Below are 17,043 nucleotides of genomic sequence, written 5' to 3'. Positions count from 1 at the left end.
AACTCGGCCTCGCGCTTCTTGTTCATCTCGATCTGGGCGGAAGTGGCTCCACCGGCTTCCTCCAGGCGCTCGCTGATCTCCTCCAGTTCCCGGGAGAGGTCAGAGCGCTGCTTCTCTGCTTTGGCCCGGGAGGCCCGCTCTGCCTCGATTTCCTCCTCCAGCTCCTCGATGCGGGCCTGGGGGTGGTGAAAAGCACACACTTAGCTTCTCTGTGTCATAACTATGCCTCTCTGAGCCAGACTGATAGAAATCTAAGCGTACTTGGAGCTCTTTGATCTTCTTCTGCAGCTGAATGCCAACTGCTTGCTCGTCTTCAATCTTGCTTTGCAGATTACTCATTTCAAACTCTTTCCTTTTTGAAAAGTGGCAAAAAAACACAATTGAGTGTATATCCACCCATTGAAGGCAAGGTCATAAGCAATTCTTTCACACTTACTTCTTGAGCTTTTCATCAAGTTGTTGTTTTTCATTTTCAATGTCCATTATGGATTCTTGGGCCAACTTGAGGTCACCTTCAAGTTTCCTCTTAGCTCTTTCTAGGTCCATGCGAAGTTTCTTTTCTTGCTCCAAGGACCCTTCAAGCTAAATATAAGTAATGTTTAGTCTAAAGGAATGCTTAGCTTCTTTTCGAAGAAAATAATCTTCTTGATAATCTTAAGACTTACGTCATCCACTTGCTGCTCTAGCTTGATTTTAGCCTTGGTCAGGGTGTTGACTTTGTCCTCTTCTGCCTGAAGGTCATCCAGAGTCTGCTGGTGGGCCTCTTGGAGGGCTTTCTTCTCCTTGGTCAGCTTTGCGATGGTTTCATCCAGACCTGCCATCTCTTCCGTGAGGTTTTTCACCTTAAAAAATTAAAAAAAGAAATGGTAGCTGTGCTAAAGCATGTTAGTAGGGTGGCAGAACATCTGTATAGTAGAACAGAATATAACTCATACCTTGTTCTCTGTGGCGTGCTTCTCCTTTTCAACCTTGGCCAGGGTCAGCTCAAGGTCGTCAATATCTTTCTTGAGCTCTGAACACTCGTCCTCCAGTTTTCTTTTCTTGGCCGTCAGCTCGGCGTTGATCTCCTCCTCATCCTCTGCTCTCTCAGTCACCTCCTTGATCTTGGCCTCCAGCTGGATTTTGGTTTTGATCAGCTGGTCACATCTTTCCTCTGCATCAGCCAAACCTTCAGCTTCCTTGAGTTGGAAAAAAATCAAAATTGGAAAGAAAGAATGAAATATTTCACAGTGATAACACTGTCAATCTCTGCTGTTGGTTCTTTGGATTTAGGTTTTTGAACCACCTCCTGTGTTCAATCCAGGATACATTGTGGGAAAACAAAATGTCCTGTTCTTTTAGAATAGTATATTTTCTAGTAGATTAGAAAGCCCACCCCTCCCCAAATCTGTCATGAATTCAGAAAGCATTTGTGATGGAAGAGATCAGAGAAATTCTATTAGAGGTGGTTTCTTGAATAAAGTGACATTTGAACTACACTTTGAGAGGTGGGCAGGATTTCATTTTGTAGAAATCGAGTCATTGGGGGATGGAGCAGGAAGAGAGAAGGCATCCCAGTGGGGAATTCAGGATGCAGCTGCTAATGAACTGCTTCTCTTTGTAGTACTGGAGGAAGATGGTGGTTATAATTTTTCGACATTCAAGTTGAGGCATAAAGTAATCAAGAAATTCCTGACAACCTGCTATGTTTCCAATTACGAGGGTTGGGAGCGGACAGAATATGAGCGAGAAACTGATAAATACATTCACCAGTGAGTCTCCATACTAGCCTTTGAATACGTAAGAGTAAAATGTACAGTGTGCTCATGTAGTGGATATAGTGGTATAGGACAGATTCTAAGTAATTCTCCAGGGACAACAGAAGAGCATTCTGGATAGATTGGAAGGGGCTGGGTCAGAAAAACTGCTCTTTTTCCTTCCGTAATCTAGTAGAAAGAATTATTACATTGCCCAAACTTGACAGAAGAAACTTACTTTAATCAACAGGAGAAATATATGATTTTGTGTTGAGTATGATACTAGACTAATTTAGTTCACTCTGAATGAAAGACAGTCTTATAAATTACATTTCAGAGTTATGGAGGCAGTTCTCAAATGACCAGTCAAATGACTGGTGCAGGAGTGAGCAGTGAGTGGGCGGGATGGAGGGAGAGCTGGGAACAGGCAGAGCATCGGGGGTGCCAAGGCAGCGGTCTGCATGCCATGGGGGCATTGAGTGTGCACGTGGACTGGAAAGAGTGAATCTGAATTTTGGAGGTCAGTGACAAACAACATTTCTGTAAAATGTGATGGAGAACACTCATATCTGTCAGCTGTACATATCATGATTTAAAACTCCTGGATATTGAGAAGTTAAAGGAAGTTTCAGAGATTAAAAAAAAAAAAATCAATCTCTACATGCTATCTGCCCCTAAATATTTCATTTGGGATAGTTTGTGTGAAAATCATTTTCAAGGACTGATGTCAAAGGGAAAACAAATCATAGGTCCTATAGTTCGATGAAATAGTGGAGAACAGGTGACAGTGGTCCTTTCTACCTTATTGCCCCAGTCCTGGTTTGGGCGATGAAGGGATATATGGACTGTACTAGAACCATCAGAGTGCTCCGACCTTCCCTTTCCAGTGAGTGTCCCCACACTAACTACCCAGCGCACCACCACCAGTGCCCAGAGTTCGAGTGCTTGCATCCCGATGAGCAGCACCCACCATGACCCCACTACTTACAGCCTGAACCTGGAGCTGCAGGTCATTTTTCTCTTTTAAGAGAGTGACCATTTTTTCCTCCAGTTCCTTCCTTTTGGCCTCTGACTTGGCAAGCTCGTCTTTGGTTTTCTGAAACTCTTCCTTCATGGTGGCCATCTCCTTCTCGGTCTCCGCGCTCTTGAGGAGCGGCTTGATCTTGAAGAAGAGTTTCATCCAGGGCCAATGCTTGACGTTCATGAAGGCGCGGATGTTGTACTGGATGCAGAAGATGGACTCCCTGAAATTTAATTAATGAAAATTTGATATTGCGTGGATAAAGAAATTGAAGTCTTGGCAGCAGGAGCTAGGGGTTCTGCCCCCACCGTATGCCTCTCCTATCTTCAAAAGCACAGATGCAAGAAATTCTATTTGGGGATGATGGTCAAGGACTCTGTAATCACTCCTTTCTTTACATCAGTGCCTCTCAAACTTTTGGTATGCCTAAGGATCATGACGGACTTGATAAAATGCTAGTCCCTGAACATTATCTCCAGAGATTCCCTCAGAAGATCTGAGAGACAGTCTAAAATTCACATTTGTAACAAGTTTGCAAGAGATGCTGGTGATATAGGTCTAAGGACCACCCTTTGAGAACTACTGCTGTAGATCAGTGCTTCTCAAGCTTTCCTTCTGGAACACCACTAAGAGCAGTGGTGAAATCACTTTCAAGACCACTGAGGGATGAGGGCACGGAACAAAAGGATTCATTAAAAACAGAATTGCTGTGAAGAATCTCTGGTTTTGCATTTTATGTGTTGTGTGAATTTTGCATTCTACTCTGTAATATTATCACATTAAAAAAATCTAATTTATTTAAAAGATTAATTACCCCCCTAGATAGGCAATCAACTGCCCAAATACATACATATGTGTATATATACACACACACACACACACGTGTATATATATATATACACACACACATAGTGGGTTATGACATACTATTTTTAATAAAAATAGATTACAATAGAAAATATTAACATAACTACAGGATAGAGAAATAAAATTTGTTTGATGTAAATTACATATATATTTACATACACAAACATATGAATGTGTATATGTCCATAAAAAATGCATTTCTCACTGTGGGGCCCATTCACATGCATTCTGCTGTCTGAGACACCTGGATCTTTAGATTTAGAACTCTGTCTCTGCATCAGATCAGATCACCAGAAAGCCACATACCTTGGTGACATTGTATTAACTTACTGAAAAAAAAATCTTTCACAGATAAATGCCCTTAATATTTTACATCATAATAGCTTGATAATAGAACTGATCAGAGGGAAGAAGTTGTTTCTGCATCTTGTATAAAATCACTATTGAAAATACCATCTGCTGTTCAGCTCAGTGTATCTAATTTAATGATCTACCCACTAAATTCACACTAGTATATTTTTATACTGGTATCTTTTCTCTTGTGAGATAGGAACTGGCCACGCTTTATGCTGTCTCTCTCTTTCTTTAACCTGGACAGTCAGAATATGTTTCATGGTGATGATCCTTAACTTCAATTTTCTGGTATATCTCTATCCCCACTTCAGTATAGGACACTTTATTCGTTCCTGCTTATGTTTGTGGCCTTATCATATCTGGGTTATGCCAATTTAATGTGTTTCTGGAGCAGAAAGATGGGAATAAGGAAACAAATTATGTTTATACCTTCTCTCCACCATCTTCTGGTACTCCACTCTTGCCAAGTACCCTCTGCACCTGGCTTGGGTTCTTGTAATCAGCTGGGCCAGCTTCTCATCTCGCATCTCCTCTAGGAGCCCCAGAAGACCAGCTTTGAAAAAGACCTATGCATGGAAGGAGTTGCAGATCAGACACTATACAGAAACTTCATAGGGACACAGATAGCATCAAGTAAGCTTTAGAGACCATTACCTTGGTGTGACCAAATTTATATTGGGTGTGGTCAATGTCGATGGATGCAAGAAGCTTCTCAGAAGCCTTCTTGCTGTCAATGAACTGTCCTTCAGGGATAGCACTTGCATTCAATACCTTGTACCTGTTTAAGTAAATTTTTTTTAAGTTTATTTATGATGACACTAATAGCAGATAAACATTAAATGATCTCTAGAAAATCAGAGCTTTAAAGAAAAGTATCCTTCTTTGTTCTCAGGAAGGACTTTAGGCACATGGGTGGTCAGGCTAGCACCAATAGTTTTCATTCCATTCCACACTCCTGCACAGTTGCAGACTTTCCCTTCTGTGTCATCAGAACTTGTTCTCAGGAAAGGATCCTATGATCTTGTTCGCATCTAGGCGAGGATGACCGATGAAATGTAACATGTTTTCCTGGCTAGATTCATTTGATTTTTATGATCCTGAGTCCCAAAACGAAAATTTTTAGTGAGGAATTGGGTAGAAAGGTCCAGTTCAGGTAGGAGAAACTGTCCTGATCACCCCAATAAATGTGTAATGGAGCTTTGGGTTTTGTACACTGAAGTTCTCTGCCCACTCCACCAGGCCCAGCCTTAGGAGGGGGCAGCTTCCTGGAGCTGCCACCAGCCTCTTGCCCCTTTGCCTCTTATTTGATTCCCAAGATGGGCTTGTCTAGGGAGGAGAAAGAATTGCTTAGGAGCTTGTATTGTGATGGTTCTGGAAACCCTGGGAAACCAGGGAGAAAGAAAGTAACAGAAAATGACTCTGAGTTTCCTAGCCTACCTACCAGCACCCATGTGACTTTGGACAGATAGTTTAATCTCATGAGCCTCAGTTTATTCATCTATAAGAGGAGGTATTGATAGTACTTACATGTTATACATGAAAAAAATGGTAGTTCTCCTAATTACTGAGGTTAATGTGTTTTTCTACAAGCTGTCCCAGGAGCTCAATAAAGCCCACGAAAAGTCTGGAGTACAAAATAGGTGGTATATTTATATTTTAATGGTGTTTTGAGGCTTATGATTTTTTTACTCTTTTTTTGTGGCAAATTAAAGACGAATAGAGGCATATTTTCTTCACCAAATTATTTTGTTTGCAATAAATATATTTATACTAAACTTCAAGATGTACCATAATTCAGAGAGTCTGACCTCTGTTTGAAGTCTGCGTAAAGAATCCTGCTTGGGAACCCCTTCCTGCAGATGCGGATCCCTTCCAGCACCCCATTACACCGCAGCTGGTGCAGGACAAGTTCATGCTCCATGGCCCCTGAAAGTATACATATGGATTACACTGCAGAGTTGTCATTGTTGTTGTTGTTGTTTTTAAAGGAGATGTGGCAGTCCTGCTTCATGCCTTCACTCTAGAGCTTCTTACCAGGAGTCTTTGTTTCATTGGGGATGATACAGCGCACAAAATGAGGATGGGTACTCCTGAGGTTTGTCATCAGTTTGTTCAAGTTCTCCTGTGAGGTCAGGAAAAAGCCCGTTATCTCTAACTTGCACCATGGTTGTGGGCATTTGGCGAGGTCTATTAAGTTTAATGTTTATGGCTGAGTTGAATGACTGGTATGGATCATTTCCATGTAAAGTAATAGCTTGCTATCCTTCTCCAGAGATGTAGGTTTCTCCTCTTTACCTCTTTCTCCCCTTGAGTTGGCAGGAGTTACACACGGGAAGCAGCTTCACACAGGCCTTACTTCCTCCCTGGTCCATGGCTTCCCTCATACACTTACAAGGCCATTGCTTTCTTATACAAGATGGCCGCACTCTCTTCTACCCGGCTCCAGGGTTCTCCAGGGAGGACATGTGAACCTGCACCACACTGCTTTTTCTCATAAACATAGCTCCCCTTTCCAACCCAGTTAACTCTTAGGGCATAAATGTTATCTAAAGGGGAACAATCTTACCAGCTATAATTGAGGACTGACCAGATTAAGGACAAGAATATTCTATTAAATTTCCTATAGGCTAGCTGCTAGATTTTCATTAGCCTTACTGTTAATTTAATCTCTCTGAGTACCATGTCATTCATTGCTTAGTCTTATGACTCAGCTAGACTATGAATGGGAGAATATTCAGTTTTACAAAATTTCCTATAAAATATGTGGCATTGTGTTCCTTGGCATGAAAGATGAGCTAATAATTTCTGAGTAATTATTATAATCCAAAACTAGATAATTATAACCCAAAACTAGATTAACAGATATCATTAATCAGTATCAGTCTTTTCCTCAGTGACTTGTGGAAAGAACTCTGTGGTTTTAAAAACAAATTCCTAAAGTAAGTGGGGAGTGTCAAAAACAGTTTCTTCCTTACTCTGAAAAGGGCAGACACGGTCTGGAAAGAAGAGCCCTTCTTCTTGCCACCTTTCTTGGCACCACCACTCGCCTCTGGAAAGCAAATAAGAAAAGGTGTCATTCAAGTGTGGTTTTGAACTGACAGGGCTATTTCTTGCTTGTTTATTGCCAATTTCTGCACGCATCTGATGGAGCAGTTTTTGGACACTACCGGCCTCGCCACTGGAGCCCAAATGACACTTAGCTGTCAACTAAGCTTGTATTCACTGTTTTTGATTTTTTTCTTCCATTAGAAGATGAAGTAAAGGGCATTCACTTCACCATATAAAAATGGATCCTCAACGTTAGGACAAGTGGAGACAAAATAACTTCAAAAACCATCAATAGAAGCTAGTCTAGATAGGTAGAAGGTTGTCATTCCACTTTCTTAAATATCCCCAGATACTCAATATCCAGCAGATGTGGAGGAAGAAGTAGGAGAGAATCATAGAAGCTGAGGCTTTTCATTGGTTGAGATCATAACAGTTCCTCTCTAACCCTTTGCAGTAAGTGAGACACAAATGTATGATTGTAACGCAGCCTACTTAGTCAAAACTTGGAAGAACAATGGATCTGGCTCTGCAATCCTTCTGGCAGGGTTCTGAGATCAGCCTCAAACTAACAGCACTTTTTGGAATACCTAGAGAAAGTGATAGGTTTCTTGAATGTTACCTGCTTCAGCAGTTTGAGCCCCAGAGAAGAGGAAAGCTAGAGTTTTCACCGAAGACTTCTGGTACAGCCCAACCACGGTCTCATTCAGGGGGTCCTTGTTCTTGTCCAGCCAGCCACCAATGTTGTAGTCCACGGTGCCGGCATAGTGGATCAGTGAGAAGTGAGCCTCAGCCTTGCCTTTGACAACCTTGGGCTTCTGGAAGTTGGCTGACTTTCCAAGATGCTGTTCATACAGCTTGTTCTTGAAGGAGGTGTCTGTGGCCTTGGGGAACATGCATTCCTCTTCCAGGATGGAGAAGATGCCCATGGGCTGCATTAAAGCAAAACAAAATGCATATAGGGTAAATATGAGCTGTAAGATGAGTCAGGGAGTTTAGGAGAAGACGTTACTGAGTGGACAGTTCAGGAGACCTTCTCGATGAGCTCGATGCAGGCAGCCAGGTCCATCCCGAAGTCGATGAAGGTCCACTCGATGCCCTCCTTCTTGTACTCCTCCTGCTCCAGCACGAACATGTGGTGGTTGAAGAACTGTTGCAGCTTCTCATTGGTGAAGTTGATGCACAGCTGCTCCAGGCTGTTGAACTAAATAAATACATGTGTTCGCTTTTGTTTTGAGCAAGTTGAGCATTTTTAAATGTAGGCCTTCTTAATTTAAAAATATATGTCGAATAGCCTTTAGATTACAGATATCAAAATCATGGTGCAGGGGAGCACTATGAAATCTACTGTTTTCTCTGGTGCCATTTTACTACAGAATCCTAGATCACATTAAAGCTCTTGCCCTGCACCGGCTTAAGCTCACTCAAGGATTTTTCTGAGTTCCCACTTCATCATTTCATGTTTATTCCATTATCTTCTCCATTTTCCATTGACACAATTAAGAGCTAATGGGCAACCTGTTTGGAGTTGGCTGTGAGGGGTCTCTCTTGTATGGAAATCACGAGTGTCTGCTTTGCAAGTGGACAATAATTGACACTCTTGTTCTTCTTCATTGGAAATTAAAACAAAATCAAGATACCAGCTATCATATACAGTGCGATAACACACTAATGTTAAAAAAACAAACACAAAAACAAAAAAACCCAGATGCCAAAACGTTAACATTAGCTTGATACAAATAGTGGTGTTAATAGGGGACCCTTCCCCTTGATTTGGCATATTTTCTACAATGTCTGACTTTTGCTTTTATAATTAGAAAGAGATAAATTTCCTAAAACTGTAAGCAGGAAAACTATATTTCATCAAATAGGGATTTTTATCTTACAATATCCCATTAATGAGAATAAATGCTGACTTTATTAATTACTACTCTTTTTTCTCTGTTCTTCTTGTCTTGTGTAAGTGTTTTTCAATGACTTCCCCCACCATATATTCAGAACATGTTAAATGTTTCACAGGATTACTTTGACATTTTTATGTTAACTACATTTGGCGCTGTGGGAGTTTTAGGGCTCCCTCCTCCCCCCGACACCGAGCTAGCTCCTAACCCTCTTTGGGTCCCATAGCAACTCAGAGTGCTCATCAAGTGCATAGTCTCTCATAGAAGGGGGACTGCTACTGCGGTAAATGCTTAGTAGTTACTCCCATCATTCCCTTCTAAGGTTCAGCATAGCTTTTTGGAGTAGTGAGAGAGGGTTATAATATTCACAGATTTCTTCTTATTGATATTTCTGTTGCCGTACTGCAAATTCCCCTTACCAACCAGCTACCAACTCACGTCAAAGATCTCAAAGCCGGCGATGTCCAACACCCCGATGAAGTACTGCCTGGGCTGCTTGGTGTCCAGCTGCTGGTTGATACGGGTGACCATCCACAGGAACATCTTCTCATAGATGGCTTTGGCCAGAGCACCCACAGCATTGGTCACCTTGAAAAACAAAAATATATCTCTTGAGGTTATCAGAGGACTGTAAAAATGCTTGATTCCGCCGGTGAATTTGAATTATGCACCTACCTGCTCTACCGTCTGGCCTTTGGTGACGTACTCGTTGCCGACCTTGACCCTGGGGTAGCAGAGGGCTTTGAGCAGGTCGGCAGAGTTCAGACCCTGGAGATAGGCCGCCTTGTCAGCAACTGCAAGGAAGAAAGGATAAAACAATGTTATTATGGCCCAGAGCAACCCATTTTCTCAAAAAAAAAAGTTTTTAAGCTACAGACATTTTGTGCAGTGTTTTCAGAATATCTCTTTGAGCATTCTTACCCATTTCTTTTTCACTAAGTTCAAGAATTTTATTATGGGTAGTGTGCCCTAAGGAACTTCATAGATGATAGAAAACATCTATCTAACACAATGCTTCACATACTATATTATCTGGGTATACTTTAAAACTCAATTTTTAAAAATGACTTTGTCTTCCTTGAAAAACTCAAGGTAACAAGTTAAGAATGTGTTTTTGAAAACAAAAAATCGGGGATGACTTAGTTGGTTACCTTCGGTGCCATCTGGCTCAGCCTGTTCTTCCCGCTGCTTCTGCTTGAACTTCAAGTTCCCGTAATGCATCACAGACCCTGTGAGCTTGTAGATGGAGACTTTCTCGTCATTAGTGAAGCCCAGAATATCAATAGCGCTCTGCCAATATAACCAAGAGAATAACTGTTAGGTTTATGATCCACATGCTTACTATGCATCGTTCACATTCTGATTCTTGACATATTGGTCAAACTGAGGAAATTATCATTGCTGATGGGGGTGCGAGGAACACTTTAGAGAGGGCTGTTGATTAACCAAAGGCTAGTGGGAGTTGATCAACCAAAGGCCAGCACTGAGCTTTAGAATTATAGGTGCAGACCCTATATCTGCAAACCCTAGCAGATTGAAGAAGGAAACAAGATAGAGAACAAGACAGTAAACTTAAGGAACTTATTGTTTTTGAGAAGTGGTATGGATCTCATTCATGTAGATTACCCCCCCAAAAAATGTGGTTTAGATAAATTCAGAAATGATAGACCTTTAAAAGTCACGTGTTGTGGGGGCACATTTTTATCTTTTTGGCTGACTTCAGGTGGCACATCCATGCACATCTTTGAACCCTCTTTTGCTATTTCTACTAGAAACTGAATATTTATCGGAGGGACCATTGCTCTAACCCAACATCATCATTCTGAGTTTCTTGTGTTGCACTTACATCTGTGGCCATCAGTTCTTCTTGATCATCAATGCTAGCCACACTGATCTCCCCTTGACTGACAAATGGGTAGTCATATGGGTTGGTGGTGATCAGAAGCATTTCTAAGTACATGGAACAGAGAAAAGGTAAGCAGAATGATCCCCTTCATTAAAACAAGAGATATCTAGACAAAGTCTAAGACAGTCTATGAAGCTAAAGAAGATGATCACATACTGGGAGAAGTTATATCTGTAAGAATGATCAGCACATTGCGGACTATTAAAAATCCAGAATTGGAAACCACCTAAATATCCTTTGAAAGGTATGGCTAAATAAGTTATGCTTATCTCTAGAATATAACATGATGCAACCATTAGAAATAATAATGTGGAGCTATAATTGGTGACATGGAAAAAACCCATGATACGGTATTGCCTGATGAAAAAAGTACATCACAGAAGAACACTGATGTAGGATTCCAGTTACTGTATGTCTGAGTATCTATATGTTCAGAAAATGAGTACAATAATATTCACCAAAGTGTTCACAGTGGTTATTTCATAGTGATAGGATTTGAAGGTGTTACATTTTTGCTTTTCATTTCTAGAATCACAATAAACTCACAAAACTACTTTTGAAATCAAGGTGATAGACCTGACAAAATTCAGTCATGGAATACTAGGCTGGACCATGCATGGAGAGGAGCTGGTGCAATCATTCTAGAAAGGGATTATGACATTTCTTACCAATTAGTTCTGGTTTCTTATTCGATGTGATCTGATAAAAAATATGATAGCTCCTTTCAGCCTTAAGCTGGAAAGTAACTCTAGACTTCTCTAGCAGATCTGGAAGGAAATAACCAACAGGGCAATACAAAAATTCACGTGGGATGCACATTTTACTTTGGGTTGACTTTGTAGGTTATAAGAAGCAGAAATGACTATAAAGGAGATCCAAGCACTCACATGTTTCAATATCAGCAGAAGCCAGCTTCCCTGTGGTGCCAAAGTGGATTCTGATGAATTTACCCTTGAAAGGAAAACTAATATTACTACTTTGTTTTCAAATCATATCAAATCTTTGGGAAACTCAATATACTTAGAATGCTAATTGGTTGATATTAAATCAATCCAGAGACTAATTGTATGAGGCAGGAAAGGTATATCCTGTTTCTTTAGGTAAAAGAATTTTATCTTTGATTTTCATATTATAAATAATTGTAGGTAATGACAGATGAGAAAGAACTCAGATATAGGGTCACATATCTTTTTAGATGGGACTCGGATCCATGTTATTACATGCTCAGAGGGAAAGGAGAAGACCGATGCAGTATAATGTGAACAAAAAAGATTCAAAGAACATATTCACAAACACCCCATACACTGTGACCAGTGAACAGGCTCCATACTTGTGTCTGCAACTTACAAAGCGAGAGGAGTTGTCATTCCTCACAGTCTTGGCGTTGCCAAAGGCCTCCAGTAGGGGGTTGGCGCTGATGATTTGATCTTCAAGGGTCCCCTGCAAAGGCAAGAGCGGTCCTTACCTCCGGGGCTCCAGACTTCCCAAGAGCCCTGAGAGTCTAGAGTCTGGCCGCAGACCCACCTGCATTTTGCCAGAGGTAGGTTCCTCCTTCTTCTTCTCCCCAGTGACTGCAATTGTTGCAAAGTACTGGATGACACGCTTGGTGTTCACCGTCTTCCCCGCACCAGATTCTCCGCTGTCAAACAAAAACTAAGTGAGATGAAGTTCCAAACCTGGCAACCATCACAGCCGTGAGAAGAAAGCATAAAATTTACTTACGTGATCAGGATTGACTGATTCTCTCGGTCTACAAGAGAGAAATCATAGCCATTTAATACTGGGGTGTGTGTTTGTTATTTTTGTTGTTGTTGTTTTGTATTTGTGTAAACAGTGAGTAAAGTAAAATGGAATAAACTTAGTATTTTTCAGACTGGCCTTTGCAATCCCTAAGGCTTTTCCAGTGCCCCTTCCATGTACCCCAGTACTTCCCCACAACCCACTCCTGACTTAAGCGCACGTGCATCTGTTTAAACAGAACACTGCAACAAAACACCGGTCACTAAGGACATATCAGAAGTGGACTGAGCCTTCTCTTGGGTTTAGATGACAACTCTAGCAGTGAATAGTGAGTGTTTACTGTAGGTGTAAGAAGTCATGAGAAGTAAGCATTTTAATATGCGGGATGGGGTAAATACAATACAGGTGGTAGCTTTGGGAGTAATCACGGCTTTAGTCATAGTGTGAGGGAAAGGTTTGTTTTACTCTCTTCAAAGACGAGTTCTCTAAGTCCTTTCCCCAACTAGCTAAGAGTAGGCTGGCTGAGGTAGTCTTCCAGGGAGAAGATTTATGGCAAAGCTGTTTTAATAACAAATACACCTTAAAATCTGGAGCGCATGGAGGCTGGCTCAGGACAGGAGCATTTATGCCCTCCCTAATAGAGAGGGCATTCGTTGGTCACAGTTTCTGATATTGAGGATAAGACAGGGGCAGATTGTACTCTTCCGGTTTTCGGCTCTTGGCAAAGGGAGCACAGTTTGTACGTGTGATTGCGTGTGTGCACACACATAAACAATGTTTGTCATTTTTGCTCAAGCTTTTCTAGTTTCTGAGTCATTCAAAAACAAATTCTCTCACTATGGCCACCCCCTGTTGCCTTTTAGAAGTCGAAGAGACCATGAGCAATTGTGTGATGGTAAGGATTGCAAATCATCTTTTACACCCCCTCCTTCCTGGACCATCTCCCTCACCAATACACCAGCCCAACCGAGGGTCTCAAAGAGCATCTCGAGACTGTTAGTGTCTGTCTCTCCTGTGGTTCCAAAAAGATTATGCACACACAAAGCATTTAACTCACCCGTCAGCATGAACTGATAGGCGTTGTCAGAGATGGAGAAGATGTGGGGCGGGGCCTCCTGGCGCTTCTTGCCTCGGTAGGCGGCCACCACCTCGGGGTTGTACACCGGCAGCCACTTGTAGGGGTTCACGGTGACGCAGAAGAGGCCCGAGTAGGTCTACCCAAGGGAATGAGAAAGAGCTTTTCCCGTCAGGTGTGCAATTCACTTGTTAAACGAATTCTGACTCAAAGGAGCACTTTAAGGAAGTACCCTACATTTCCTGAAGGCATTGGCATGAAAATTAGTTGGAACTTTCAACAGTGAGATAGCAAAATCCTTGAGGGAAGGGCTCACAGTTTTGACTTTTTATTGTTCCTCTTGGGACTTAGCATAATGGTTTTTGGATAATAGGAGCTCCAAAGGTTTTTTTGTTTTTGAGTTGTGTGTGTGTGTGTTTTTTTTTTTTAATGTGTAGGGTTAGACATTTTTACTGTGTTTTAGGAGATATGTGTGTATTTCCTTTGCAGCATTAAGATCGCTCAGATGCATGAAAACAGAAGTTTGGACACAACTGAAGTGCCCAATGATAAGGAGTTTGTTAGGGGAACTGTGGCGATCCTAAGACAGTATGATGCAGGCATGTAATCAAGGATCCAGCAATCCTGGGGTGACATTTGCAGAATACTATTAAGCTATAAAGACACGGAACCCAAAATGATGTAAATACGTCATGATTAAACAGGGAACTTTTCAGAATCTTAAACAACTGGGGTAAAACGGGCATGGACCAGTCAGAACGGATGCTAACCCTAATCACCAGGGGCACCTGGGTGGGTGTTGTCTGGCTGAGCATAAGCACTGGCTGAACTACACGAAAATGTCAACGCGATGTAGTAAGTTCAATTGTGTATTATGTGCCAGACCCCTGCAGGGCACCTGGAATGAAGGGTGAGGTACATTCCTTGGGAAGCTCCCAGTCTACGTTCTGTGCTGGGGGAAGACGTGTGAAGGGATGGACCATCAAAGCTGGGTCTGGGGCAGAGACCATAGGACTAGGACACCCCACTCTGCCTGGGGAAGATGGGGGGCTTCCTCCAGGGGGTGGCCTTCGTGTAAAGGGGACCATAACACACAGATACAAATTGCTGTCCTTTTGGAAGCTTTCTGAAAATGAGCAAAATTTGGTCTTTAAAAACATTTTTATGCATTAAAGTGCAAGTGTGTCATTTCCCCCTGGATGATTCTACAACTAGAACAGGGTGGGGGGGCTTGCTGAGGTATAAACAGTAGCTGCTCCCGTGTTTGCTCAGGGGACATGTGGCCAACCCACTCCACATGGACAATGGCCTTGCCCAGCTTTGGAGGGGAAGACAAAGGATCAAGTACTGGCTCTTGTGTTATGCCTTATAACAGCACTAGTGAACCTTATAACTCATTAACTAACTGATGTGCTAGCTAGTTAACATGTGCGATGACTAGTTATAGCACTAGTGAAAGAAAAATGGGTCACTGCTTTCGATCCATTTATATGACAGTGGAAGTAGTGGGCTGGCAGGTCCAAGGTCATGGCGATAAAAACCACTTGGGCAGGGGAGGCACTCACGTAGATCATCCAGGCTGCATAACGCTCTTTGAGGTTGTACAGCACAGCGGGCTCGTGCAGGTGGGTCATCATGGCCATGTCCTCGATCTTGTCGTACTTGGGAGGGTTCATGGGGTAGACTTGATCATCTTTCACTGTCACGGTCTGGAAAACGGGGAAGATAACGGCTCAGGTGAGTCGAGAGACCAAACACAAGAACTGACAGAACGGGGCCAGCTCCAGGGGCTCCACTCACCGCTCCACCTTCGGTCTTCACCGTCACTTTCCCTCCTTCTCTGCTCTGGATGGTCCCTTTCACAAAGGATTCCTTGGGATCCACCACAAAGACAGATGTCTTGGCATCAAAGGGCCTATTCTGGGCCTCAATGCGCTCCTTTTCAGACTTCCGGAGGTACGGAGCCGCCTCCCCGAAAATCGCCATTTCCTGGTCTGAACTCATGGCTGCTGAACTCAGAGGTCCTAATGGAGACAAAGCATTTCACGTTAGAGATTCTGGACTGTCATGTGTATCAGTATATCTCTATATACTGGTGGGGATAATTCATGGAAACTGCCCTATCTGGAAATCTCCCCCAGGCAGGCCTCCTGTTCACCATGCTGTCATTACTGAAACAAACTTAATCCCAAGCCTCAATCGCATTGAGGGTTGCTCTATAACCAGCCCTGTGCTCAAGGCTTGGCACACACTATTTTCTTTCAACATCCAAGACTAGCATCCTCCTCCGGGAGCTGGGCGTGGTCTCCGCGTGCTGCTGAGGAGCTGGTGACCCTTGATCCCTTGATCTTTTTGAAAAATGGTGCCTCTCTCCTAGAAGAGGGATTACAGCATCTGCCTTTCTTAATTCCGAGCCTGTGAGATCCTGGATGGCTACTTTGGGAACAAAGTTACGTGATGACTGAAAAAGCAGTTTCAAATAGTGCAGGCTCCCATCTCGATGGAAAGTGCCATTTATTGTAATGGGAGAAAATTCCATTTCTTGTCCTAGATTGCAAGAGAACTTCATTTCCTCCTTTAGATACTCAGCCAGAAGTGCCCAAGGTCAGGCGTTTTGGGGATGATAATTTTGTTTACCTCTTCTCGGGTTGTGTGTTTATCAGTGTTTGCCTAACAGAATTTCTTTGCTTATTATCTCTTATAATTGGCATATTATCATCCAAATAATCAGTTAAGTTAACTGAGGATAAAAGCCATAGCAAATGTTATCTCATATTATTATTTTTATTTTAAATTTATTTTATCGATGTTTAGTCGACATGCAGTATGATATTATCCTAATTCTTCTGCATTGAAGGGCTCCCTTTGTCCTTCCAAATTTCCTGCTGGAGAAGGCAGACTTGGACTGCTCCATTCTGTTATCTGCAGGTTGCCAGCGGCATCAGTAGAACGAAAGATTTGGCAAAGAATGCCGCTCCATCATCACAGGATCCAGTTACTTGAAAGTCATTTTGATCTGCTACCCACCGGTGTCTCCCTCCAGAAACGCGGGGCGTAGTAGTTGGCCCTATTAATACCTTTATGTGCCTAACAAAAGGCTCACAGCGTTTTAACTTCATGCAACAGTCAGCACCGGGCAAGGGAACCTTTTACAGGTTTTTAAGCAGCTTAAGGAGGCTTTTTCCTAGGTACCTTCTTGCCTACTTGTTGGATATCATGTTTACTTAATGAATTGTAATAGCAGGATACGTTTTTATCAAAACTGAGATCTGTGGCAAGAGAATCTTATTGCAGATCTCTTTTCCCTACAGAATGATATTCTGTCGGCATACTAGTACTCCAGTAGCCATTTCCTCGTTAAGCAAGAAATGGTTAATGTTACTGATTGCATTCTGAAT

At 42.2% G+C, this 17,043-nt stretch overlaps 1 protein-coding gene across 1 annotated transcript in view; it reads right to left on the bottom strand.

The window, feature by feature from the left end:
- The window catches only part of LOC132003263 (myosin-2-like), a 52,765-nt gene extending 37,116 nt beyond the window's left edge, over window positions 1-15,649 (bottom strand). Inside the window, exons 1-22 of the mRNA XM_059378589.1 lie at window positions 15,446-15,649; window positions 15,211-15,354; window positions 13,628-13,784; window positions 12,553-12,580; window positions 12,355-12,469; window positions 12,178-12,270; window positions 11,718-11,781; window positions 11,499-11,597; window positions 10,771-10,874; window positions 10,076-10,214; window positions 9,600-9,718; window positions 9,363-9,512; window positions 8,057-8,227; window positions 7,646-7,955; window positions 6,954-7,027; window positions 6,013-6,100; window positions 5,787-5,904; window positions 4,633-4,756; window positions 4,408-4,544; window positions 2,725-2,980; window positions 936-1,178; window positions 666-842 (exon numbers count right to left, since the gene is read on the bottom strand). Coding sequence (XP_059234572.1) covers window positions 666-842; window positions 936-1,178; window positions 2,725-2,980; window positions 4,408-4,544; window positions 4,633-4,756; window positions 5,787-5,904; window positions 6,013-6,100; window positions 6,954-7,027; window positions 7,646-7,955; window positions 8,057-8,227; window positions 9,363-9,512; window positions 9,600-9,718; window positions 10,076-10,214; window positions 10,771-10,874; window positions 11,499-11,597; window positions 11,718-11,781; window positions 12,178-12,270; window positions 12,355-12,469; window positions 12,553-12,580; window positions 13,628-13,784; window positions 15,211-15,354; window positions 15,446-15,649 — 3,114 coding nt within the window. The remainder of the gene's footprint in view (window positions 1-665; window positions 843-935; window positions 1,179-2,724; window positions 2,981-4,407; window positions 4,545-4,632; window positions 4,757-5,786; window positions 5,905-6,012; window positions 6,101-6,953; window positions 7,028-7,645; window positions 7,956-8,056; window positions 8,228-9,362; window positions 9,513-9,599; window positions 9,719-10,075; window positions 10,215-10,770; window positions 10,875-11,498; window positions 11,598-11,717; window positions 11,782-12,177; window positions 12,271-12,354; window positions 12,470-12,552; window positions 12,581-13,627; window positions 13,785-15,210; window positions 15,355-15,445) is intronic.
- Window positions 15,650-17,043: the final 1,394 nt, after the last annotated feature.

Source organism: Mustela nigripes, chromosome 16, assembly GCF_022355385.1.
Source record: "Mustela nigripes isolate SB6536 chromosome 16, MUSNIG.SB6536, whole genome shotgun sequence".
Lineage (NCBI taxonomy): Eukaryota > Metazoa > Chordata > Mammalia > Carnivora > Mustelidae > Mustela > Mustela nigripes.
Note: the sequence above shows the minus strand (reverse complement) of the source record. Positions and strands in the feature narration are given on the sequence as shown.